At 44.3% G+C, this 23,703-nt stretch overlaps 1 protein-coding gene across 1 annotated transcript in view; it reads right to left on the minus strand.

Annotated features, from left to right (window-relative positions):
- Positions 1 to 22,734, minus strand: part of PLBD1 (phospholipase B domain containing 1) — a 68,001-nt gene extending 45,267 nt beyond the window's left edge. Inside the window, exons 1-2 of the mRNA XM_025403756.1 lie at positions 21,956 to 22,734; positions 8,003 to 8,222 (exon numbers count right to left, since the gene is read on the minus strand). Coding sequence (XP_025259541.1) covers positions 8,003 to 8,222; positions 21,956 to 22,070 — 335 coding nt within the window. The 5' untranslated portion in view covers positions 22,071 to 22,734. The remainder of the gene's footprint in view (positions 1 to 8,002; positions 8,223 to 21,955) is intronic.
- Between the last annotated feature and the right edge of the window lie 969 nt (positions 22,735 to 23,703).

Raw genomic sequence — 23,703 nt, forward strand, 5'->3', positions numbered from 1 at the left:
CCTATAATTTGCTGTAAGTTTAGAGCAAAGAGGAAGTCCCTGCACCCTCTGGACTGAATGTTTACCTACAGTCCTCATTCTGGTTTTTATCTGATGCTTTTCACTGATGTCGGGACTTTAGAATTGGAGGCCATGCTGGATTCCAAGAACGGGAATTTGGCTCCAACACTTTGAAACTTTAGATATTCTTTATCTAGTAGTTTCCGGAACTGAAACTAATAATCTGAGAATAGTTTTATTGCTGGTGAAGTACACAAGATTATGATCCTTTGAAATTTTTTATTTTGTGGTACTGGAATTTAATAAACTTTACCTCATGAGAATTTTTTCTTCCAATTACCTGTGTATATATATTAAATGGAATCATCACATTAAACTATTATTTACATATAGTTTATGCTATCACATACCTTTGCTTTGATCCATTTAGTTACCTTCTACTACCTCTAAATGCAAGAGCAAGAACAGCACTAAAGCTAGACAAGTGTGTGGGTGACAAGAGAGGGATCCTCTGTCCTGGCCTCATGCTCTTAAAATAAGTTATATGAAGGCCAGCACGGTGACTCACACCTGCAATCCCAGCAGTATGGGAAGCCGAGGCTGGTGGATTGCTTGAGATCAGAAGTTCAAGACCAGCTTTGGCAACATGGCAAAACCCTGTCTCTACTAAAAATACAAAAAGCCGGGCATGGTGGCATATGCCTATAACCTCAGCACTCGGGTGGTTGAGGCACAAGAATTGCTTGAACCCAGGAGGCAGAGGTTGCAGTGAGCAGAGATCATGACGCTGCACTCCAGCCTGGGCAACAGAGCAAGGTTCCATCTCAAAAAAAAAAAAAAGAGTTATATGAAAACAGTTTTATTTATTGGAAACAAATAACTTGTGGGCTCTTCACTTACAATGTTCACTCAGGTAAAGAAACAAAAAATTCATACTTTTTATCCAAAGTCTTCCATCACTGCACCCTGCCTGGCTCCACGCAGAGTCCCAGATCCCCCAAATTTTTCAGTCTGTTTCAAGATAAGGCAGTGGCTCTCAACTGGCCTGATTTTTCCCTGTAGGGAGCATTTCTGGAGACATTTCTGAGTGAGGGAGAAGGTGCCACTGGTAGCTAGTGGGTAGAGGCCACAGATGCTGCTGAAGATCCCACAAGGTACAGAACAGCTTGCCACAGTGAAGAATAATTCAACCCAAAATGTCAATATTGTCTAGATGGGAAAATCCTTAAACAGAGGAATATTAATCCTGACTTGAGTGTCACTGCTGAGAGTGTCTACTACATAACCATAGACAAGACAGATGGAAATACAGGAAGGTGACTGAGCCAGAAGTATTAAAATTTTTCTTCTGGTTTCTTTTTTTTAGATGGAGTCTCGCTCTGTCACCCAGGCTGGAGGGCAGTGATGTGATCTCAGCTCACTGCAACTTTTGTCACAGAGGTTTAAGCAATTCTACTGCCTTAGCCTCCCAAGTAGCTAGGATTACAGGCGTGTGCCACCACACCCAGCTAATTTTGTATTTTTAGTAGACATGGGGTTTCACCATGTTGGTCAGGCCAGTTTTGAACTCCTGACCTCAGGTGATCTGCCCGCCTCAGCCTCCCAAAGTGCTGGGATTACAGGAGTGAGCCACTGCCCCTGGCTTTTTTTTTTTTTTTTTCTTGGGTGTGGAGACTAGCCTTTTTGATTCTGACATTCAGTACAAGGGGAGAGAAACCTCTACCTTGAGATGAGAAGTGGGGGCCTCACCTGATCCTGCCACACACAGAAGCTCCAAGGAATACAATCTTCTTGCAGTCTCTTCAGGTTGAAGCCCTTCTCTGATCCCTGGGCCTGGGACCCTACACTTCTGTGTGGCAGAGCAATGCAGTGTAACATTAAAGAATTCAGGCTTTGAGCTCTGAGTTTAAAGCTTGACTCCACTACTTCTAAGCTATATCTTACTAAAAGCAGGATTCCAACTTCTCTATGCTTCTGAATTCTCAACAGAGACGACACTAGTGTCAACCTCATGGATGAGTCAGGTTTAGTTTCAGTTCCTGCAGTGTGTAAAGTCGGTAAGTTTCCTGCTAAGTTGGCTGAGATTTTGCTCACCTTTACCTCTTCAACACCTCTTCTACATGTTGAGATCAGAAAGACATGTGCACACCCATCTTTCCCAGAATATTTTTGCATCATGGCAATAACACATCATTTAGCACCTGTCATGTGCTACCTCCTACGCTCTCCTGTTTGGCCTCCCTGAGTCAGAGACCATATTGGGCTCCTTTAGTATTTCCCACAGCGATGAATCCATTTGTCTGTGGTAGCGGGGCATGCGCATGCAAACTCTGGGACTAGATAGCCTCCGTTCCAATCCTGGCTCCTACTCACAAGCTTCGTGATTTTCAGCTAGTTACCTAACTTCCCAAGTTTTCATATGAATAATATGAAGATTATCATGATACACACCTCACGGTATTGTGGATTAAATAACTCAACGTATGTCAAATGCTTTGAACAGAGTCTGGCACACTGTAAATGGCATATAATAGCTGGTTATCATCGTCTTTGGTATTTTGTGGTCAATTTTAAATTACAAATAATTAGAAATAATTACAAAAAATTAGAATAATTAGAAATAATTGTGGTCAATTTTAAATTACATCATTAGAAATTTTTGAGAGTGGGCCGGGCACGGTGGCTCATGCCTATAATCCCAGCATTTTGGGAGGCTGAGGCAGACAGATTGCCTGAGGTCAGGAGTTCCAGACCAGCCTGGCCAACATGGTGAAACTCTGTCTCTACTAAAAATACAAAAATTAGCTGGGAGTGGTGGTGCATGCCTGTAATCCCAGCTACTCAAGAGGCTGAACGTAGAGGATCGCTTGAACCTGGGAGGTGGAGGTTGCAGTGAGCCGAGATCGTGCCACTGCACTCAGCCTGGGTAACAGGTAAGACTGCATCTCAAAAAAAGAAAAAAAGAAGAAGAAGAAAAAATATTTTTTTTTTTGAGGTGGAGTCTCGCTCGGTCACCCAGGCTGGAGTGCAGTGGCGAGGTCTCGGCTCACTGTAAGCTCCACCTCCCAGGTTCATACCATTCTCCCGCCTCAGCCTCCTGAGTAGCTGGGACTACAGGCGCCCGCCACCATGCCTGGCTAATTTTTTTGTATTTTTTAGTAGAGACGGGGTTACAGGCGTGAGCCGCCTGTCTCAACATATTAATGTAAGTAAAAGGAGTTGCCTTTGAAGAATGTAGTCAGGAACAAACTCCGTACGTTTCTTCCTATCCTCAGTGCCAGGCACAAGGTAGGAAAACAAGTGTTTGTCGTGCTGAGTTGACTCATTCAAACTGTGTAATTCCAGAGGAGGGAGTTTCAGCAGCCGCGTGAACAACACAAGAGATCAGCTGCTTTATTAAAAACTAGAGAGACCAGGTCCCCATACGCTTATCACCATGCTTTCCAGATAGAGTTCATGTCTCATTTTATTAAAAATCAATCCGTGATTATTTAACAGCCTTTATATCATTCATGAGACATCAAAGGCTGAATCTGTAACTCTTAGGGAACTATCCAACAGAGTTAAAAATCAGAGGAAGAATCTTCAGTTTGGTCAAGGCTGCTACCATCACACTGCATTACATGGAAATATACCTCATACTTAGAATTTGTTTCTAATAGAACTGGAACACTAGAATTCTATTAAACCTAATTAGCATGTAATAAGTAACAGCTGGGAGCAAAGCACTATGCCAGACATCTGGGGTATATAAAGATTAACAAAATAGGGTGGCCATCAAGGCACTAACAGGTGGTAGAGGAGAGAGCTGGAGCTCTAATCCAGTGGGAATGAAATCTTAAAAAGCTTCAAGAAGATAGCATTTGCCGGGCGCGGTGGCTCACGCCTGTAATCCCAGCACTTTGGGAGGCCGAGGCGGGCGGATCACGAGGTCAGGAAATCAAGATCATCTTGGCTAACACAGTGAAACCCCGTCTCTACTAAAAATACAAAAATTAGCCAGGTGTGGTGGCAGGCGCCTGTAGTCCCAGCTACTTGGGAGGCTGAGGCAGGAGAATAGCGTGAACCCGGGAGGCGGAGCTTGCAGTGAGCCGAGATGCGCCACTGCACTCCAGCCTGGGCGACAGAGCGAGACTCCGTCTCAAAAAAAAAAAAAAAAAAGAAGACAGCATTTGAGATGGCCTTTGAGCTAAATCAAAGACTCTGCAGAGCAGAGGTCCTCTCAGGCTTTCGGTACCACATATATGGGAAGCCCCTCTTTGAGAAGGGTGGGAAAAGGACCACAGTCACAAACACTAGACAGAGTCGCCAGAGAGGTCATCTTTCATATTTAAGAAACCTCGGGCACTCTGTGCTCCAAGTAGAGAAGGACTGTTGGCAGCACTTCCATCCAAGGCCTTCCACACATGGTCCCCATTTGCCTTTTGAAACCCACCGTCCTTCGATTGTTCAACTGAAGCCTCCACTCCTCGTTCCTTGTTTCTGTTTTTGTTTTCTGAGATGGAGTTTCACTCTTGTTGCCCAGACTGGAGTGCAATGGCGCAATCTCAGCTCACTGCAACCTCCACCTCCTGGCTGGAGTGATTCTCCTTCCTCAGCCTTCCAAGTAGCTGGGATTACAGATGCACACCACCACACCAGACGAATTTTTACATTTTTAGTAGAGATGGGGTTTCGCCACGTTGGCCAGGCTGGTCTCGAACTCCTGACCTCAGGTGATCCTCCCACCTTGGCCTCCCAAGGTGTTGTGATTACAGGCACGAGACACCGTGCCCGGCCACTCCTCACTCCTTGTAAATGCAACTTATTTCAGACTCAGCGCCTTTTTTCAGTACTCTGTTCCATTACATTCTGCTCGGAATGACTTTATCCCTCTTCCCAGCCAAACCTAGTAGTTCTCTTCTATCAAGCACCAGGCCTACAACTCACTTCTTCCACAAGCCTTCTTTGACTATTCTGGTCACTGGGGTGCTTTTCTCTCTTGTACTCTGTACTTATGGCTAACAAGCTCTTTTGAGGTTGTTCTCTGCAGTAGAGTTGCTAGCAAGAGTGACCCAGCTTTTCCTTAAGGATGTAGTTTTTGAGATTCTAGAGCTATCTCTGCCCCACTCCTGATCATTCGCCCGTGGGCTGTTGCTACTGGTGTGAAAGGAAGGCAGACTCAGATCCTCAAAGCCTACATCACAATTTGCAGGAAGTATTTTTGTTTATTTGTTTTTAAAATTTTCAAAGGCTGACTTATACATCTCAACTTCTCTTTGAAAGGACATGGCAAAAAGGCAAATTAAACAAGAAAACAGTTCCTGAATAGTAGCTGAGTGTCTTTTCTTAAGAAACAAAATTACCAGCCTGGGAAACACAGTGAGACCTCATCTCTACTAAAAGTAAAAAATTAAGCTGGGCGCGGTGGCTCACGCCTGTAACCCCAGCACTTTGGGAGGCCAAGGCAGGTGGATCATCTGAGGTCGGGAGTTTGAGACCAGCCTGACCAACACGGAGAAGCCCCGTCTCTACTAAAAATACAAAATTAGCCGGGCGTGGTGGCTCATGCCTGTAATCCCAGCTACTCGGGAGGCTGAGGCAGAAGAATCACTTGAACCTGGGAAGTGGAGGTTGCAGTGAACCGAGATTGTGCCATTGCACTCCAGCCTGGGCAACAAGAGTGAAACTCCATCTCAAAAAAAGAAAAAAAAAAAAATTATTTGAATGTGGTGGCTCCCATCTGTAGGCTCAACTACTGTGGAGGCTGAGGTAGGAAGATCTCTTGAGCTCAGGAGGTCAAGGCTGCAGTGAGCCGTGATTGCGCCACTGCACTCCAGCCTGGTAACAGAGCAAGACCCTGTCTTAAAATAAATAAATAAATAAATAATAAAATTTGTACTTTACTACAGGCCTGGCGCAGTGGTTCATGCCTGTAATCCCAGCACTTTGGGAGGCCAAGGGGGGAGGATCATGAGGTCAGGAGTTTGAGACCAGCCTGGCCAATGTGGTGAAACCTCATCTCTACAAGGAAATGTAAAAATTAGCTGGTTGTGGTGGCGTGCACCTGTAGTCCCAGCTACTAGGGAGGCTGAAGCTCGAGAATTGCTTGAATCCGAGAGGCAGAGGTTGCAGTGAGCCGAGATTACACCACTACACTCCAGCCTGGGCGACACAGAGAGACTGTAACTCAAAACAAACAAACAAACAAACAAACAAACAAACAATTTTTACTCTAACACAGAAGTGTTTTTTAAAAGTTATTATTAGAATGCTTCTTTTTCTATAGACTTTTTTGGTTAGTGGATAAAGTTACTCGTAAGAATAGGTCAATGCTTTATATAAAAAGTAAAGGTGAAATGATAAAGCCACCTTCAAAAGTGGCTGCTATGAGATGTTAAAGCTTATTTTTTTCTGAGACATAAGAATGTCAGAAGTGCCACCTTTGTCAAAGCCCTGTGAATCTCTGTGAGCTCTAAGAGTAACACCAACAGAAATATCCAAGGGAAACGTGCACTCTCAGAACCTTCTCAGAGATTAGAGCTGCTTTCTGCAAATCACATAGTTTCCATTAATAACCCATTGTATATGTCACTCATAAGTTAATCTAACCTATTTATATTCACACAACTGTGGTTCAAATTGTTTCTTCCAACTCACGACTCAAATAACACAATCAGAATTCAGTGGAAACAGAAGTGGATAAAGATGTGGAGAAGTTCAGATTTTTACCTGTATAAAATGATTTTAAACATGTTAAAAAAATCTGATTCTGTTTACGAAGTTTTATACATTGATTGAATAGTATGCTGTTAAGGAGATTTGTATGGAAGAGTAAAAAAATTGGGTATAAAAATAAAAACAAAAATTTGTAGTCTGAATTAAAAAAGAGCAACCAGAGCCCAACAACTAGTCATTCGACATCTGATACAATCTCCAGTACTCAAAGTAAATTAAGATTGACATTTCACTTACTATGACTAAGGCAGTAACAGCCTAAATAAAGTTTGGTGAAATTGCACTCAACAATCTAGGTCACAGAGAATAAAAGAGTCAAGCAAAGTCATCAAGACACTTTTTATATCAAAGGAGGGATGAGAGTTGATTAGATAAATTGCAACTTTATTTTCCTTAAAGTCCTCTTCTCTAAAAGGCATGTAGCCTGATTGCATTATTATTAATTACATCCATGTTACTTTTATAAGGCAAGGCAAGGACACTAGAATCAAGTAACAGTAGAACTAGAAGAAACATTTATTTTAGACTCATTATAATTTCAATTTAAAAATCTCTGCCCACATGGAGGTATTGTTTCAAGATGGCTGGAAATAAATGCACCAACCGTTTATTTTTAATTAATCTTCCCTGCTCCGTTGTTCTCAAGGAGCGACCCCACCTCTCATTTGCTTTCTACCAGACAACAAGTGACTAGTAGGCTGAAATGACTTTGCTGTCCTTTAAAATCATTTCATGTCTGGGTATGGTGGCTCACACCTGTAATTCCAACACTATGGGAGGCCAAGATGGGAGGATGGCTTGAGGTCAGCAGTTTAGGACCAGCCTGGGCAACATGAGGAGACCCTGTCTTTGCAAAAATATATAAAATAAAATAGTTTCATGGGATAGGAAGATTTTTAAAAAGTGCCATGAGAATTAAAGAGTGCCACACTTGGGGGTTTTGTTCCTTTTAGGCAGGTACTGATTATAGGAAAAAATGCAATTCTGGGCCCATGCTTGTGGTCCCAGCTACTCAGGAGGCAGAGGTGGAAGGATTGCTTGAGCCCAGGAGATCAAGGCTGCAGTGAGCTATGATCGCCACCGCACTCCAGCCTTGCAACAAAGCAAGAACCTGTCTCATGCCCCACCGCTGCAAAAATGCAATTGTAATAATGTCTCACACACGTGAAGAACTCCAGCTACTCTTCAGTTCTAATGTGCAATGCCAGGAAGATGAGAGTCACTGTGGAACATGGGAAGGACAGGGGTTGCCTGGCAGTGGCCCCACCATGACTGGGATACTTACGGGGCAGTGAGGTAACCCTCCAAAAAGCCAGCCACAAACATGGTGATCTCATTGCTCAAGGCTTGAGAGCCATAGCCAGCTCTGATCTCCAGGATGCCCCAGCCTGTGGTTTCCACAGAGTTATTGTAAAAGCCATAGGCGTCCCCATTCTTGTCCATTATATTTTTGACTTCTACTGTCATTTCAACAGGCATCCAGTATGCAGTTGCATAGTAGACTCCTAGAAGAAAAGGGAATAATGATAAAAATGCCATTCAAATGAGCTGTGATGCTTTTTTTTTCCTATGTATCCAACAATTTCAAGACATTTGCTTTTAAAGATTTCCATTCTATTAGAATTGGGAAATCTGCCGTTATTGTTTGCCCTTATTCCAAGTGAGGAAAAACTGGAACCTTGATCAAGGGGGATAAGCTCAAAACACAAAGAACAAGGTCAAAGGTAGGGGTGTAGTTACAGCATCATAGAGGTGAGCCTGAGTGCTTCATCCTTAGAGGGTGGGAATCTGGGCAGGGCTGGAGCTGGACCTTAAGCCAACTTCTTGAGAGCTTGTTTGGAGGTTCTAGCAGGATAGCTCAGCTAGTTGTATACCCTTGACCGAAGACCGGTCTTCCTCTATCAGGGATGCTCTTCCTCTTTGACTGAGCACGCAGCTTCAGGAGGGACGCACATGGAGGAGTGAGAGAGGAAGGGGACAACCGCCCAGCCAGCCAGATCAGCCAGATCAACCTGGTGGTCAATGGGGTGACAGATGTCGCAGCCAGACCGCCCTCACATCCAACGCCCACTTCTTAATTCAGACAAGAATAGGGCTCTTGTCCCTAGTCAGCAACTTCTTCCATTCCCCTTAACAGGTGGAACAAAACATCACCATTCTCAGGCTCCTTATCCTATGTCTCCTGCTTAATTCTTCTAATGTCATATGACATTAGATTCTTTGCAGAAAAAAGTAGAAGCAAGTAGAAGCTATCACCTGTGACTCCGTAAGGTGCTGATAATTTTGTGGGTCCATCCCTACACAATCCCTGAACTCATCACGCCCATCTCTCCAGAGCTTCTGGTTCACCGCCATCCTTCGACCCATGCTCTGGATCTCACCCTCCCACCTTCTTTAGGAACTTTGTTCTATCCTATATCCTCTTGCTCCTGTGCCCTAAAGCTCCTTCTCTCGGCAGTAGCTTCTCCCCCTTTGGCATACTTAACATGCTCCATTGTCTCATAGCTAAAAATAAACCAACTACAGAAGCCATCTGGATCCTGTGACCCAGTGGAGCTATTGCTGGAATCTCTCACTGCCTTCATGAAATCATTACAAAGTTTAAAGTGTCCACACTGCATCAGGGACTGTTTTGAGTGCTGGTGACAGAGCTGTGAACACGACTGGCACAGTTCCAGGCCTCGCCTTTTGGAAAGAGGAATGCACTCACGCCCTGCACTACCTCCTCTTGTCCCTTGCTCCAGCCGGCTGCCGTCTGCTCTCCACCTCCAGGATATCAACGCGGCTTCTGCCTGGCTCACTCACAAAATCCTGGAGTCCTAATGTCATGTGAACTTCTGAAAGCATTGGATTCGTGACCACTTATTCTTAAAACCCTTTCTTCCCACGGCCTTTGGGACACTACACCCTCCCCAGTCTCCTTCTCCTGTGCCTGCCTTTTTCCTCATTCTCCCCATAGGTTCCTCTTTATCTTGTACACCCCACAGCACACTTGATAACACAATCCGGATGACTCCATCGCACTAGAGATTCGAAATATCCTCCTTCGTGATGCTTTCTCTCTCGGTGATCTCCCAGCCTGAAATTTGAATCCATCCTGGCTTCCTTTCTCTCTCTGATATCTTAGGTTTAATCAAAAAGCCTCCTAAATATCTCTCCCACCAGTCTCCACCTCTTCATGCCTACATTTCTATGTTACTTTAGGTAACACAACTGGCCGTTTAAGTATAGAAGAGGACTTTTTCAAGGTTTCTCTGACCTTTAATCCATTCTTCATTCTCTACCAGAGTAGCATTTCTAAAATGCGAACTGATTTTGTTAGCTGGCCTGCTAAAAATGTTCAATAGTTTCTATTTCTTAAAAGTTCTGCTGCCGGGTGCAGTGGCTCACACCTGTAATCCCAGCACTTTGGGAGGCCAAGGAGGATGGATCACCTGAGGTCAGGGGATTGCGACCAGCCTGGCCAACATGGAGAAACCCCGTCTCTACTAAAAATACAAAATGAGCCAGGCGTGGTGGTGTGCGCCTGTAATTCCAGCTACTCGTGAGGCTGAGGCAGGAGAATTCCTTGAACCCGGAAGGCAGAGGTTGCTGTGGACCTAGATTGTGCCATTGCAATCCAGCCTGGGCAAAAAAGTGCAAAACTCTGTATCAAAAACAAAAAAAGCAAAACAAAACAAAAAGTTCTGCTCACGGGCATGAGCCACTGCGCCTGGCCAACATTTTACTTTTTGATGTTAAGATTGCCTATCAGCCGGGTGCAGTGGCTCACCACTGTAATCCCAGCAGTTTGGGAGGCCGAGGCAGGCGGATCACCTGAGGTCAGGAGTTCGAGACCAGGCTGACCAACATGGAGAAATTCCATCTCTACTAAAAATACAAAATTAGCTGGGTGTGATGACGCATGCCTGTAATTCCAGCTACTTGGGAGGCTGAGGCAGGAGAATCGCGTAAACCTGGGAGGCAGAGGCTGCAGAGAGCTGAGATTGTGCTGTTGCACTTCACCCTGGGTAACAAGAGTGAAATTCCCTCTCAAAAAAACAAACAAACAAAAAGACTGTCTATCACACTTTTCAAAATAAGACATGCATGTGGCCAACAAGCATATGAAAAAAAGCTCAACATCACTGATAACTAGCAAAATGCAAATCAAAACCACAATGAGATATCATCCCACACGAGTCAGAATGGCATTTAAAATGTCAAAAAATAACAGGTGCTGGTGAGGTTTCAGAGAAAAAGGAATGCTTATACACTGTTGGTGAGAGTGCAAATTAGTTCAACCATTGTGATGATTCCTCAAAGACCTAAAAACAGAAATACCATTCAACCCAGTAATCCCATTACTGGGCATATACCCAAAGGAATATCAATTGTTCTATCATAAAGACACATGCACATGTATGTTCATTGCAGCACTACTCACAATAGCAAAGACATGGAATCAACCTAAATGCCCATCAGTGGTAGACTGGATAAAGAAATTGTGGTACATATACAGCGTGAAATACTATGCAGCCATAAAAAAGGATAAATCATGTGTTTGCAGGAACATGGATGGAGTTGGAGGCCATTATCCTGAGCAAACTAACGTAGGAACAGAAAACCAAATACTGCATGCTGTCACTTATAAGTAGGAGCTAAACAAAGAGACACATCATTTAGTTCATTATGTTTCTAATGGAAACATAGAAGAGAACAACAGACACTGGGGCCTGCTTCAGGGTGGAGGGAAGAAGGAGAGGATCAGTAAAAATAACGAATGGGTACTAAGCTTAATATCTGGGTGATGAAATAAGTCATACAACAACTCCCATGACACACATTTACCTATATAATACACCCACATATGAATCCCTGAACTTAAAATAAAAGTTAAAAACAGAAATACCATTCAACCCAGTAATCCCATTACTGGGCATATACCCAAAGGAATATAAATTGTTCTGTCATAAAGACACTTGCACACATGTGTTCATTGCAGCATTATTCACAATAGCAAAGACACGGACTCAATCTAAATGCCCATCAGTGATAGACTGGATGAAGAAATTGTGGTACGTATACACCATGGAACACTATGCAGCCAAAAAAAAAAAAAAAGACCGTCTATCAAACATGCACTAAAAGTAGAGTCTTAATACTAGAGCATCATGGCACCGTGGTCCAGGGGCTCGGTGATAGGCTGGGGCTTAGTCAGGCTTAGAAACTAATCCTGATTAAACTCTTAAGGAATGATCTGAGTAGGCCTAAGTCAATTTACTTCTGAATACAATGACTACCATGGCAGGCCTTCACAATCGCTAAATGGAAGTAATGGCATTAAGAAATAGGGAGGGTCAAATAATTTGCCAATAAACTGCAGTTGACAAATAATTGTCTGATTGTTAATGGAGCCATTCGGCCACAATTTGACAATTGTAGGCAGCACCCACGGAAACTTCCCTTCTCCACCCAAAGGCAATAAATTTTCCAAATTTATTTTTGACCACATATCCCCAGCTTTTCTCACACATTCCCTTCCACCCTCACCTCCAGGGAGCCTTGTAGGGAAATGAGGAAGTGTGGTTGCTTGCATAAAAAGCAGAGTCATAAACAGGAACCATAAAACAAAAAAGGAAGGTGTGTCTCTTCTCTTTTCTTTCTACCCACAAAGCATGATTTTAGCTTTTTCTTCTTCTCCAAAACCTTGGCATTTCTCATCGTTAGGCAACCCAGGCCTGCCTTCACCTTCCAATCAATCAACTCCTTTTTGCTGTAATTTGGGGCTTGCCCAAGACAACCTGAGTACTAAAGCAAGAGCTATGTTTTCACTGTTGCTGGTCCTACCTAATTTCCTGACCACAAAAAGAAACTTCTGCAAATATGTGCTTTTTTGACACTCGTGTACCTCCATGCATGAAAAAACCTTTACTCAATCCCCAAGAGATGTTGGTGAGAAAAGTGTCCTGCCAATAGCTTAGCATGTGCTTTGAGAATAAAGCCCAAAATCAGAGTCTTCCCTCCACTCCAGCCGAGGTCCTCCACTCCTCAATGTTTTCTCCAAGTTTCAACTCTTTCTGGTTCTCCCAGTATTCACGCCATTTTCTGATTTTCTTAAAACCTGTAATAGTTTAAACCATTGTACTTTTCCATTTTTAAAAGACATCTTCACGATGAGAGGTGAATGGTCTGAACAAAGTAATAGTGAGAAAGGTAGAAAAATAGTACATAATTCTAATGCAAACCTAGTTTTATACAAGCTCTGTGAAAGCGGGGAGTATTTCTGCTTAACACTCTATAAACCTGACAAAATAATGTTTCTTTGACGAATCTAGTTTGTGTGTGTTCTTTAAATGAAAAGAAAGCCATTTATTTACTTATTTATTTATTTATTTTCGAGCTGGGGTCTCGCTCTGTTGCCCAGGCTGGAGTGCAGTGGCACAATCACAGCTCAGTACAGCCTGGAATTCCTGGGTTCAAGCGATCCTCCTACCTAAGCCTCCCAGAAAAGGAAGCTCATCAGAGCACTCATTCACAGAAGTTAGTGTGAAATCGCTCAACTAATTATGTTTTCAAGCCTGGGTGAGAGACTTACTAAATGGCTCAGAACCTTGGATTAAGTCTATCCAGCCCCAAGAGCAGGAGCTATTTGTTGATATTTTCTTTAGAGTTACGAAAATGAAAAGTCAGAATTCAAACATTTTAACAGCAATATCCTCAAAATCAATGCACTTGATTAAATATCTGTTGAATGAATGGGAATGTTATTTATAAAAAGTATTTTTCTTCTATAAATAAAGACGGAAAATATGCCATCATTTTTATATTTCTATGTAAAAGCTCGAACACCATAGTTAAATTTTTTTGTATTAATATTTACTTGTATACTCCGATTAATATTTTATTTATTTATTTATTTATTATTATTATTTTTTTTGAGACAGAGTTTTCACTCTTGTTGCCCAAGATGGAGTGCAATGGTGCGATCTTGGCTCACTGCAACCTGTGCCTCCCAGGTTCAAGCGATTCTTCTGCCTCAGCCTCCCAAGTTGCTGGGATTACAGGCACGCGCTGCCACGCCTGGCTAATTTTGTATTTTTAGTATAGACGGGGTTTCTGCATGTTGGTCAGGCTGGTCTCGAACTCTGGACCTCAGGTGATCTGCCTGCCTTGGCCTCCCAAAGTGCTGGGATTACAGGCATGATCCACTGCAACTGGCAATATTTTCTATGAGTTTGTTGTTTTCAGTTGAAAAAAATTCCTACCCTGTCTTAGAAAGAAAAAAATGTATAAAATACTTAAAAGTAGTTTAAACTATTCTCTCCCATATTTGGATTCTATAATAATTTTTCTAGCACCTCATTTATGAAAAAGCAGGTAGTTTTCAACTCCAAGCAATGCAATGTTTATTTAATATATTCAGAAGTCAGAGGGGAAAAAAAGAGAAAGAAATGAGAAATAGAACAAGCAAAAGATGTTAGAGAAAATAGAAAAAAATTATAATGAAAATAATCTACTCATATTGGGTTTAGCTAAAAATTCACTGGTTTTGGTCCTTGAACTGCTTTTCTCTTTGATGTCTGCTCAGCTGGTCTCTCAGTATACCTCTGTGTGCCTTGGCATGGCACTTGCCTTCTTTGAAAGGTCTCCCAGTAAATTGATGCCTGGTTTTTGGATTTGTTTTGACTCTTCATCGGTGTCACTAAGGAAATAACTGATTTGTAAATTAAACAATCTCCAGTAAACAAAATTGTAAGTAGGTGTTTAAGCCTTGGCTCTCGCCAGAGATCAGAGGCTAAGGTGCCTGCTGGAAGGAGGATTACTTTGCAAGTACTCCCAGAGAACAGGAGTGAGGGGCTGGGAGAGTGAAAGGGAGGAACACCGATTTGAGAGTGCATTCTGAGCTGCTTTCCACTGTGGACACAGGGGCGATCCCACTGGGACTAGCCTCGGAAATCTTCATCCCAGGCAGGGAAGACCCAGCTACCTGCTCCCATCTGATTAAGGTTGCCCTAGGTAAGTGTTAACTCCCTCACTCCATGTCTGCATGTGCTCCAGGACTAAGTGGCTGTGATTGCAGAGACGCCCTGAGGTGGAAAGTAAGAGATTTCTACAGTGAGGCAGACATGAGGCCCCTCAGGTCATCTGCATGAAGTGGAAATAAAAGGCAAGTGAGAGGATGTGAGGTGGGCCACAGGGTCAGGAAGTGTGGGACACACTAGATAAGTAGAAAGGGACACAGCTTTAAAAATTAGCTTCAAAACAACAATCCACGAATGCAGAAAAATGCTGGAGATTTGCTTAGATCTGGAATGATCCCTTTCCTTCATCCTGTTGAAACATACCCGTTCGTCACTGGCAGCTGAAATCAGAGTTCTTGCCAAAAGCCCTGTCAGCAGAAAGTCAACTTTGCCTCATTCTGGTTCTCTACTCTTAGCTCAGTCCTCATCTAGATTACTTATTAGTTATGTATTTGTGTCTGCTTGGTCCCAAAAATTTGATTACAAGCTCCTTGCGAATGAGAGGTGGAGTCTCACATTTCATTGCATCCACTCCCTTAGGCCTAGCACAATGCTCTATGGATTACGTGGCCACCTGGATCCCAAACTTTCCTGTTTTTGAGACAGAGTTTTGCTCTTGTTGCCCAGGCTGGAGTGCAATGGCACGGTCTCGGCTGACGCGACCTCCGCATCCCAGGTTCAAGCGATTCTCCTGCCTCAGCCTCCCGAGTAGCTGGGATTACAGGCATGCGCCACCATGCCCAGCTAATTTTGTATTTTTAGTACAGATGGGGCTTCTCCACGTTGGTCAGGCTGGTCTCGAACTCCCGACCTAAGGTGATCTGCCCGCCTTGACCTCCCAAAGTGCTGGGATTACAGGTGTGAGCCACCATGCCTGGCCTGGATCCCAAACTTTCACACTGTCTGGGAAAGTCACACCTGGTGACAGATTTTATCAAGTTATATAAACTTGATAGTATAGTCATTCTTGATTTCTAATTATGAATTAGAACTTTGGTGTCTTAGGTTTGAAAATGACCTCAAAGAGAATAACACCGGTGTGAATAACTTGACACTCCCTTATGCTGAAATTATTACTGCCTATGCAAGGCAGATGGACAAATTTTAGAACCAGCCCATCTCTTTCAGTGAAGTGCTCATCCTGTTTTCAACTCTCTCAATCAAGAGACTTACACAATTTTCTCTAGGAAGACTGTAACATGGCCAGGTGTGGTTGCTCATGCCTGTAATCCCAGCACTTTGGAGGCCAAGGCAGGCTGATCACCTAAGGTCAAGAGTTTGAGACCAACCTGTGCAACATCGTGAAACCCCGTCTCTACTTAAAAATACAAAAATTAGCTGGGTGCGGTGGCACACGCTTGTAATCCCAGCTACCTGGGAGGCTGAGGTAGGAGGATCGCTTGAACCCAGGAGACGGAGTTCACAGTGAGTTGAGATCGCACCATTGCACTCCAGCCTGGGTAAGAGTGAGACTCCCTCTCAAAACAACAACAACAACAACAAAAAAAAAACTGTAACATATGTTATCTGTGTAGACAGTGTTTCAAGTTTGCAGCTAAAATTTCCCCATAAATTCACTACCTCTATTTCATTTTTTACCATAGTAAGTAAATTCCTGTTTTGCAGTAGTGCAAAGAAGCTACATAATAACATTATTAATACATTTTCTAGTCACATTTTCAAGCTGGATGTTCAAAAGATTGTAACATGGAAGTTGTATAAACTAGAACCTACTCCAGTTTTTAAAAAGGCAAAACCTAAATGCATAAAAATTATTTAAAATGCTGAAGAAAATAAATCCCTTGGGTTTCATTCCATGAAGGGTATCACCACCTCTTTTGTTTTGCTATCTCCATAGTTAATGTCTTATAATTTGAAATCTAACAAAAGCAAAAGATAACAAGTGACAATGTAAAATTCATGTCTAAGGAAGTATGAAAGCAAAAATTTATTTTCTGCATGTCAGAACACTCAAGAAAAAGTTCATATGTTTCATAGTATATATATGTATATTATAAAAAGAAACCACCAGAATTTTTTTTTTTTTTTTTGACACAGAGTCTTGCTGTTGCCTAAGCAGGAATGCAGTGGCGCGATCTCGGCTCACTGCAAGCTCCGCCTCCCGGGTTTATGCCATTCTTCTGCCTCAGCCTCCCGAGTAGCTGGGACTACAGGCGCCCGCCACCACGCCCGGCTAATTTTTTGCATTTTTAGTAGAGACGGGCTTTCACCATGTTAGCCGGGATGGTCTCGATCTCCTGACCTCGTGATCTGCCTGCCTCGGTCTCCCAAAGTGCTGGGATTACAAGCGTGAGCCACCGTGCCTGGCCCGAAAATTTTTTTTAAAAAATTGTTTTACTTCAATGAAACACTGAAGGAAGATCCTTTTAAATTTTCCTCAAAAGAAAGATTTTTAGCTTTGCTTCCAAATTTATGTTTTCAGAAGGACGAGGAAACAAAGTTTAATAATAAAGACAACTGGGCAGTTCCCTCAGACTTTGTTCTGGAACTTATCTTGTGTACATTATGCAAACAAGTTGATAAAGGGAGAGCACGAGAAAATGTTCAAGTTGGCACTGGGCACGATGACTCACACCTGTAATCCCAGCACTTCGGGAGACCAAGGCAGGCGAATCACTTGAGGCCCGGAGTTCAAGACCAACCTGGGCAACATGGTAAAACCTCGTCTCTACAAAAAATACAAAAATCAACCAGGCATGATGGTGCATGCCTGCATCCCAGTTACTCGGGAGGCTGAGCCACGAGAATCACTTGAACCTGGGAGACGGAGGTTGCAGTGAGCCAAGATGGTGCCTTTGCACTCTAGCCTAGGCGACAGAGCAAGACATTGTCTCAAAAAAAAAAAAAAAAATTACTTCAAAGCATGTAGATTATCATCTTCAATCTTGCCTGCCTTATCAAGACATGATAACTTTTTAGAGAAAAGCAACTTCAGTGGCCACTCAATTATATAGCACTTACTGCATGTCAGGCACACTGTTTCTCACAACAACCCCATGAGATAGACACTTACAATACCCATCTTCCAGATGAGGAAACCGAAGGACATATAGAGAAAATAACTGACTAAAGGTCACATGGCAAGTGTTGGAGCCAGGATTCAAACACAGGCATTAGGGTTCCAAAGGATTTCCTCTTTCCGGAATTCTGTTACCTCTCTAATACTATACTTCCAAGAATGAAAAGCTTCCGTGTGAAGAATGAATATACTGAGCAACTGTGAGGCCTTGTGTCAAGTGAATTGGGAAGTAAGAATGTCCTCAGAGACCAGGTACAGTGGCTGTTGCCTGAACCCCAGGGCTTTGGGAAATGAACCTGTGGGAGGATCACTTGCGAGCAAGAGTTTGAAGCCAGCCTGGGTAACATAGTGAGACTCTGTCTCTACAAATAATTTTTTTTTTTTAATTAGCCAAATGTAGTGGTGTGCACCTGTAGTCCCATCTACTCTGAGGCTGCAATGAGCTATGATCGTACCACTGCACTCCAGCCTGGGTGACAGAGCAAGGCCCTATCTCCAAATAAATGAATGAATGAATAAATAAGAATGTCTGCAGAGTTAAAGGATCAACTGAAACTGACCCCAATCATAGGTCTGCCAAATCACCTTGGAGACTGAAGATTTCAGGATGTTAAACTTTTTGACAACAAGATGAAGGTATTAACTGTTATGCTCAAGTGGACACTGGTAAGCCATGGCAATGTGGAAAAGGCAGTGTCCCAACATCAGGGGCCAGCAATGTCAGGCAAGCACCATGCAGTGGAGGGGCACTCTCTCAGCTGACTCAAGCATATGATGTATATGATGCCTACCAGAAGACAGACAAATCAGGCCTCCAGCCTGACAATCTCTCATGTTATCTACCCCCATGTGGTTTGATTACAGTGAGAAAGTGCCTAGAGCAGACCTCACAAATATCCAGTCTGCCTGACAGTTATATTTCTAACTAAAAATTAACACTAAGTCTGATGAATAGACTTGGGTGTGTATCGGGATGAATCAGCTTCCTTACTTCTGATCAGATATGGAGCACTAGAAAGACTGAATTTCTGGAGTCTAGCCCTGCAAGACTGAGGGCCAGATTCTGAACCAGTTTTACCAATATACATATCATCTTACGAGTCTCTCAGCAGCCAACCCTAAGTAAGAATGCCTGCAGAGTTAAAGGATCAACTGAAACTGACTCCAATCATAGGTCTGCCAAATCACTTTATGGAGACTGAATGACTTCCAAGATGTTAAACTTTTTCAGAACCAGGTAAAGGTATCATTTATTTCTCTAGTGACCACCTGACTTCTCCATACATACCACTTAGAAAAAATTATATAAGGACCTTCTAAAATCAATTATGGGGCTTTTGGTCTGGAAAGATAAAGGTAACACTGTATGTCTGAAATCATAGCTTGAAAGATTTGGCTAGAATGACTGTGCAATTATTTGTCAACTTCTGGAATAATAAAACTATGAAGTAACCTTTACAAATTGAAGAATATGCAAGAATTAACTAAAAGTGGCCGGGCATGGTAGCTCACACCTGTAATCCCAGCACTTTGGGAGGCTGAGGTGGGCAGATCACTTGAGGCCAGGAGTTCGAGACTAGTCTGGCCAACCTGTTGAAATCCCGTCTCTACAAAAAATATAAAAATTAGACGGGCATGGTGGTGTGTGCCTGTAATCCCAGCTACTTGGGAGGCTGAGTCAGGAGAATTGCTTGAACCAGAGAGGCAGAGGTTGCAGTGAGCCGAGATCATGCCACTGTACCCAGCCTGGGAGGAAAATAAAAATAATTTTTAAAATAGTAAAAACATAAAAATAAAAGTAAAATTAAAAATTGAAGAAGTTGTTTTTGTATACATAGATGCATGTTAGTGGATATAAAATCCATTCCAAGGGGATGGACATGCAATCCCTTTAGTGTTTACTGAATTCCTACTAAATTCAGGGTACTGAGCTGGGTGCTTCAGAGAACACAAGACAAGTGAGAGGTAGCAAGTCCCAGTTCTTTACTCTTCGGTTGTTCGCAGGCTAGTAGAAGGCAGAGACCCAAAAAGCCTCAAGGGAAAATAGATTAATGTGGGTAGGACAAAGGAAACAGATCTCGTCTGCTGAAATAGTGTGGCATCACCAGACATCCTTAACACCTATGTAAGAAAGAATCCCTTCCAGATTGCTGGGCATGGTGCTATCAGGATCACTTCACCTCAGAAATGTCCTTACTTTCTGCCTTAGCTCCAGAACCTCCAAGCATGGAGTCAGCTTCCTGTTGGAAGAACTGTTTCAGATGCAGTTTCTTACAAGGTGGTACCTTCTTGAATAAACAGTGCTTCATCTTCAGAAATCCAACATCTCTATCTCACTCCTCAGGCTGCCCCCTCCACCTACAAAAACAATCTCAATCGTCCAAAAATAAAACAGAAAACGAAGGCCGGGCGGGGTGGCTCACGCCTCTAATCCCAGCACTTTGGGAGGCCGAGATGGGCAGATCACGAGGTCAGGAGCTCGAGACCATCCTGGCTAACATGGTGAAACTCCGTCTCTACTAAAAAATACAAAAAAATTACCGAGCGCGGTGGCGGGTGCCTGTAGTCCCAGCTATTTGGCAGGCTGAAGCAGGAGAATGGTGTGAACCCAGGAGGCGCAGCTTGCAGCGAGCCGAGATCGCGCCACTGCACTCAAGCCTGGACGACAGAGCGAGACTCTGTCTCAAAAAAAAAAAAAAAACAAAACCAATAAAATTTTTAAGAAAAAAAAAACAAACAGAAAAGGAATATTTGGGACCCTCCAAAGCCACCCCCAGGTACATCTGAATGAGCTGTATCCCTAGACTAGAAGTGGGCACCAAGGCCACCGCCATAGTTTAGGCAAAGAATGCAGAAAATCACCAGTCAGGAGCCTGTGGGTACATCTGATCCCACAGACTGGCACAGACTGGAAACATTTTAGATCGAAGAGTGATAACTGCACAAGTTTCGAAAACGAAGGCACTCGACGATGGAAGGTGGTGTAACAAGAATCAGTACCCATATTTAGGAAGGGGCATCCTCCCCAGGCCCCACCCTACTCTTGAACAAGGTCAGCACAGAAAAGGGGATTATGAAATAAAACAAAATTAATTCTCTCTTAGTATTACTTTAGAATTCTTTCAAGTCCCTTAGTTATAGTTCATAATCTTCGCCTCCTTAGAAATGGAAATCATAAATCCAAAGCTTTTTAATTTCATTTCATTTTTGCAAAGGATGTAGATTTGCATGAATACCTGTAGAGATAAAACCTGTTTTTCCAAGAGGGAAGTAGTTAAGCAAATGCTCTCTGGCATCCCCTAGCTCTGTCTTATTTGTTGTGTTATCTTTATGCAAATTACTTCTGATCAATCTCAGTTTTCTCATCTGCAAAATGGGGAATATAATCCTATTTAGGATTATGATGAGACATATATTAAAAAACAAAAAACAAGAAACCGGCCGGGCGCGGTGGCTCACGCCTGTAATCCCAGCACTTTGGGAGACTGAAGCAGGCGGATCGCCTGAATCAGGCGTTCGAGACCAGCCTGTCCAACATGGTGAAATCTCGTCTTTACTAACAATGCACAAATTAGCTGGGCATGGTGGCAGACGCCTGTAATCCCAGCTACTTGGGAGGCTGAGGGAGGAGAATCTCTTGAACCTGGCAGGCGGAGGTTGCAGTGAGCCACTGCACTCCAGCCTCGCGGACAGAGCGCGACTCGGTCTCAATAACAACAACAAATCCAGAAGGCCCTTAAGCCCACTGCCTGGCACATATCAAACTGACAATCGTGCAATCGTGTTTTTAAGCCAAAGTCACTGTAAATTTTTAAAACACAAAACAAATGGCAAGCCGGAACCATATCTCCCTACAGTCTGGATAAATATATTTAGATGCCCATTGGCTGGAGTTTTTAGGACCAGCCCAGGCTCTGTGGGCCAAGAATCGGCGCGGGAGCAAACCGATTTGTTGGCCGAGAATTCGGGCCAAAACTTGTAAAGTTGGCAGACGCACTCTCCAAGCCCTTCTCAAGTGCCCTCGCTGCGCGGCCGCAGGGCTGGAGCGAGACGGCCGGTCAGAGGCGCGTTTCTCGGCGTCCACCCAGGAACCAGACGCCCGCTGGACGTCAGCTCGGCCAGACGCCGGGCACTGGCGCGGACAGAATCCGAGGAGCCTCCCGGGCTCCCCTCGCCCAGGGCGCACTCTGCTCACCTGCCGGGTTCGGCGACTCCGCGGTGACCAACAACAGCGGCGGCAGCAGCAGCTGCAGCAGAAGCGGCAGCGGCGGTGGCAGCCCCGGGCACCCGCCCGGACCGCTGCGGGTCATCGCTCCACCGCCACAACCTTCCTCTGCGAGATCAGGCGGCCGCGGCGGCCCGCGGTGGCAGAAGTTGCGAGAGCGGCTCGTGGTCCACCCGGGGGCGCCGCCTCTCCGAGGTGGGGCGTCCTCAACTTTCCTGTTTCATGAGGCCTGCCTGCTCCGGGCTCTGAGGGGCGAGGACGCTTCACGTGGTGGCCTGGGGCCCACCCCGCCTGGGAAAGGCGGGTCCTTTCGGTCTGACCCTCTAGCAACCCGTGGGCCGGTCTGGGAAAGTTCCCCAGCTGCGCTTATGAGAAACGCAGAGGCTGCCTGCCGCTTTCCTTGGCAGTTTGCGGCCCAAGGCTGGGGCGAATCAGTTCACGTCAACACCACTGCTAGCCTCTGCTTCTGTGGTCGACCTTTTATCTCCAGCAGCGGACCAGGCGCCCGGGGCCTGGGTGACATGCGTGCCCTGCCTACACGCAACTCGGATCCTCTGCTGTTTCTGGAGAGGCCTCCACGGGTCCATTTCCCTCAGCGATTAGCGTGCCCCTCCTTCCCAGGCTGTTTAACCTAAATCCATGTGCTGTAGCTCAGATTTTTTATCCTTTTTGCTTCCTCTTCGTTGGCTGGAGCCACCACGGGAGAGTGATTCAGAAGGGGCTGACACTAAACACACTCCTACGTTTCTGTGGAGTCCCCGTTTCTGTGTGGGGTCAGTGAAAAGTGACATTGTGAAGTAGTCAAAAGTTATGCCTTGGGTGACATTGTGAAGTTGGCACAGGGTGCCCTAGGTGACATTGTGAAGTAGGCAAAAGGCATATTTCATTCATTCAGTCAGCATTGGCTGGACCCATCTTATGCTCCAGGTACCAGTGATATAAAGACAACTAAGAGCACGCCTCACCACAGACGAAAAGAACTAAGCCCGCCGGGCGCGGTGGCTCACACCTGTAATCCCAGCACTTTGGGAGGCCAAGACGGGCGGATCACGAGGTCAGAAGATCGAGACCATCCTGGCTAACACGGTGAAACCCCGTCTCTACTAAAAATACAAAAAATTAGCCGGGCGTGGTGGCGGGCGCCTGTAGTCCCAGCTACTCGGGAGGCTGAGGCAGGAGAATGGCGTGAACCCGGGAGGCGGAGCTTGCAGTGAACCAAGATCGCGCCACTGCACTCCAGCCTGGGCAACAGAGTGAGACTCGTCTCAAAATAAGACAAAAGAAAACTAAGCCGTATAGATAAAGAAGTACACAGAAGTTGCCATTCTGCTGTATTAGAGCTATGTTTAAGGTGCAGTGGAAGAGGGGGAAGAAGGGAACAAGTCACCACTCAGATGGGGGCTTCAGCATCCTACTCTTCCTCTTGGCCTTTCTTCTAAGCTTAACCTGGGTGTCAAGGAGAGATGAGAAGAGAGAATAAGAAGTACCTTTCATAACGGGGAAAATGCACTTGTAATTGTTAGAAAAGATAAAAAACCTAAAAGTACATCAAATCTCTGTGCAAATTGTGAAACACAAGTCACAATTTTGTGGTCCAGGTACCATGGCTCATGCCTGCAACCCCAGAACTTTGGGAGGCCAAGATGGGAGGATCACTGGAGCCCAAAAGTTCAAGACAAGCCTGGGCCAAATAGGGAGACTCCATCTCATTTTTTTTT

This window comes from Theropithecus gelada, chromosome 11 (assembly GCF_003255815.1).
Source record: "Theropithecus gelada isolate Dixy chromosome 11, Tgel_1.0, whole genome shotgun sequence".
NCBI lineage: Eukaryota > Metazoa > Chordata > Mammalia > Primates > Cercopithecidae > Theropithecus > Theropithecus gelada.